This window comes from Austrofundulus limnaeus, unplaced genomic scaffold (assembly GCF_001266775.1).
Source record: "Austrofundulus limnaeus strain Quisiro unplaced genomic scaffold, Austrofundulus_limnaeus-1.0 Scaffold652, whole genome shotgun sequence".
NCBI lineage: Eukaryota > Metazoa > Chordata > Actinopteri > Cyprinodontiformes > Rivulidae > Austrofundulus > Austrofundulus limnaeus.
The window spans coordinates 107,932-110,949 of record NW_013953054.1 but is presented as its reverse complement, the minus strand read 5'-3'; the positions used below and the strand labels follow the sequence as shown (position 1 = coordinate 110,949).

The following is a 3,018-nucleotide window of genomic DNA, read 5'->3' as shown; positions in this document are numbered from 1 at the left end:
TGTGTGTGTGTGTGTGTGTGTGTGTGTGTGTGTGTGTGTGTGTGTGCGTGCGTGCGCGCGTCCAATTTGGAAACATTCAAAAAGCATATATTTGAATCATCCTAATCATTTCAGGAGTTGTTTCCAAATGCAGGAAGGAGGCCCAGAAATCCACTGATGCATGAACCATCGAAATAACTCCACTCCCTCATTTATCTGGGAAGGGAAAGAACTCCTAAGATACTCAAATATATGGCATGCACACATACATTTTGGTCTTTGCATACTTAAGGGGACTTGCATTGATTTTTTTCATTGATTTTCCATTAATTTGTATAACCTAACCCTGACCCTTTACCCTAAAGCTAACCTGAACTCAATTCACGTAGTGTCCTAAACCTTGGGTTGGGTGGGATCCCACAAAGCTGTCTGGAAAATGGTCCCCATGATGTAGCAAATATGTGTCCACACTCACACGGCTCAGTAGGAAGATCATTCTCCAGTTGAAGGATCAGAGATTGATCCCCTGCAAGTGTTTTTGGCAAGATGCAGAATCCCTGAAATCCCAATGTGCTTATATAATGGATTGCCAAAAGTATTTACTCACCCATCCAAATGACTGTGCACCAGTGCACAAAGCAAGGTCCACAAAGACATGGATGGCAGAGTCTGGTGTGGATGAACTGGACTGGCCTGCACAGAGTCCTGACCTCAACCCCATAGAACACCTTTGGGATGAATTAGAGCAGAGACTGAGAGCCAGGCCTTCTGTCCAACATCAGTATGTGACCTCACAGGTGCTTCTGGAAGAATGGTCAAAATGCCCATAAACACTCCTAAACCTTGTGGACAGCCTTCAGAAGAGTTGAAACTGTTCTTGTTGCAGAGGGTGGACCAACGTCATATTGAACCCCATGGATTAGTAATGGGCTGTCACTGAAACTCATATGTGAGTCAAGGCAGGTGAGACAATACTTTTGGCAACATAGTGTAGGTRTATGAGTGGTGCTATAGATTGTGGACCATTTACTGTTGCACACAGACACACTCTACTATGCAGTATCCACCTGGCTGTAGGTTCTCATTGGTATTCCCTTTTCCTGTGTTTCAGATGGACAAACAGCAGTTTGAGGAGACGGTGCGTACGCTGAACAACCTTTATGCTGAGGCTGAGAAGCTGGGGAGTCAGTCRTTTTTTGAAGGCTGCCTTGCATGTCTCACAGCTTACACCGTCTTTCTCTGTATGGAGACTCATTATGAGAAGGTGGGTTATGTTTCTTGTCTTCATTCATTAAGTACGTAATAGTGAATAGGGCGGCGTGTTAAACCATCATCAGTCCCTTGAGGATCTGCATGYTTTTTGTGATGGTTGTCACACAAAATGTCTGATTCCACAGCAGCTTGTTCAGAAGTGTGTGATCAAAGTTGAGATGATTCAAAGCTTTTTTTCCTTAGAGCATCTCATACAACAAAACTCTTAGTACAGAATAGAAGTGCACTTGCTTTGGTTTTAAAAGTTTAGTATTTGTCATGTCCTGGATGACTGAGAACTGACACAAGTATGTTCAGGGTGAACTCTGGTGTCTGGTATTTGTYATCATGAGAGCCCCATGAACAGGCATTTAGCTAGAGGAAGCTTCTCTCAGCTGGCAACGCCTCAGGACACCCTCAGGGCACCGTGGCAAACCTTGGGTTCATCCAGAGTTATTTTTTACACTACGTAAAGTYGGTAAACCTCCATGTTTAAAAAGGGCGTGCAGGTGACCACAGTTATTTTATGAAGGCAGAAGAAGACTCRGAACTAAATGTCCGATTGGATGGAGGAGGTGTGCAGTTATTTTACAGCTTCAGCTGTTTGTGTTGTTTTATTTTCCCAGTCTCCTCTCCAGTTTAGTTCAGAACCTTTTTTTTGTGTAAATTTCATCAACTTCCCTAAGCTTAGGTTAAAATAGTCTCCAAACAAAATTATTTATTACAAAAATTTCTGAGACAATTTATCGTCCTGCAAAAATAATGGCAGGCCTAGTTTCTACCATCCTTCTCATCAGTCTGGGGTTGCATTTCCTCTTGCGTCCATGTCCTGGGAAGCAGGTAGTAGTCCCATGGAGATTATTCTTTTGAACGATATTGGGAGGTGAGTCAGAAGAGCAACACTTGGTTTGAAACATGACTATAATTCAGAGGTGATTCGTTTATTTAAGGGGACCATCTAATCTGTTCCTATTTTAGCATATCTTTGTAAAATGAACAAATCATTTCTCTGTACATTTTGTTTTGTTTACTCAGTCATRTGTTATCAAATGGAGACTTAATAAAATCTATTTAAACAATGTTGAAGACTTAATGTGCCTCTGGGACCACCACACAGATGAGAGTCAAACTGCTGTGAGGAGATCAGCTGGTTTGTTCACAGGTCTGTAAGGTCCCTTCAAAAACTGCTCTGTAAAACATAATGTTTTTGTATTTTTGTTTTTGTAGGTTTTAAAGAAGATCGCAAAATACATCCAGGAACAGAATGACAAAATTTATGCACCACGAGGCCTCCTGCTGACTGACCCCATCGAGAGGGGTCTGCGAGTCGTATCCTGTGTGTCTGTCAGAAATCTGTGCACGGTTCTGTTCATAGGGGGTGTACACTTCATACAGTAATGCAGCTTTAGCCTCAAATTGCTAACAAATGTCTCGTCATGTGAGCAGCATTCTTATTCACAAMGAAAGATGAGGAAGAGGCAGGGTTGTATTTTTATAAACACCACGAAGTCAGGAAAAGAGACGGTAATTTCGCCACAGTTTTAACGTTTGACTGTTCAAGAGATCTGCAGGATTTTAGAAAAATATTCATCTTTTCTGTTTGTCTTTCYGTTTTTTGACCTTCTGTGATTGGGCCGATCCAGTTTTCATGACAGTTTTCAGCATCATCATGCTTTACAGCTGCAGTTAAGAAGTCAAGATGCACACAAGTATGTAACCATGTCCACAGTGAGGGAACACTTTTCAATGAAAACCATTGGGCCTCATGCAAGAACATGTTCGTATTAT

General features: G+C 41.9%; 1 protein-coding gene across 3 annotated transcripts in view; it reads left to right on the top strand.

Annotated features, from left to right (window-relative positions):
* The window catches only part of LOC106531581 (golgin subfamily A member 7), a 25,481-nt gene that overhangs the window by 13,466 nt on the left and 8,997 nt on the right, over nucleotides 1-3,018 (top strand). For all 3 annotated transcript variants that reach the window (XM_014027485.1, XM_014027484.1, XM_014027483.1), the window contains exons 3-4: nucleotides 1,091-1,243; nucleotides 2,458-2,559. In XM_014027485.1, the coding sequence (XP_013882939.1) occupies nucleotides 1,091-1,243; nucleotides 2,458-2,559 (255 nt within the window). The remainder of the gene's footprint in view (nucleotides 1-1,090; nucleotides 1,244-2,457; nucleotides 2,560-3,018) is intronic.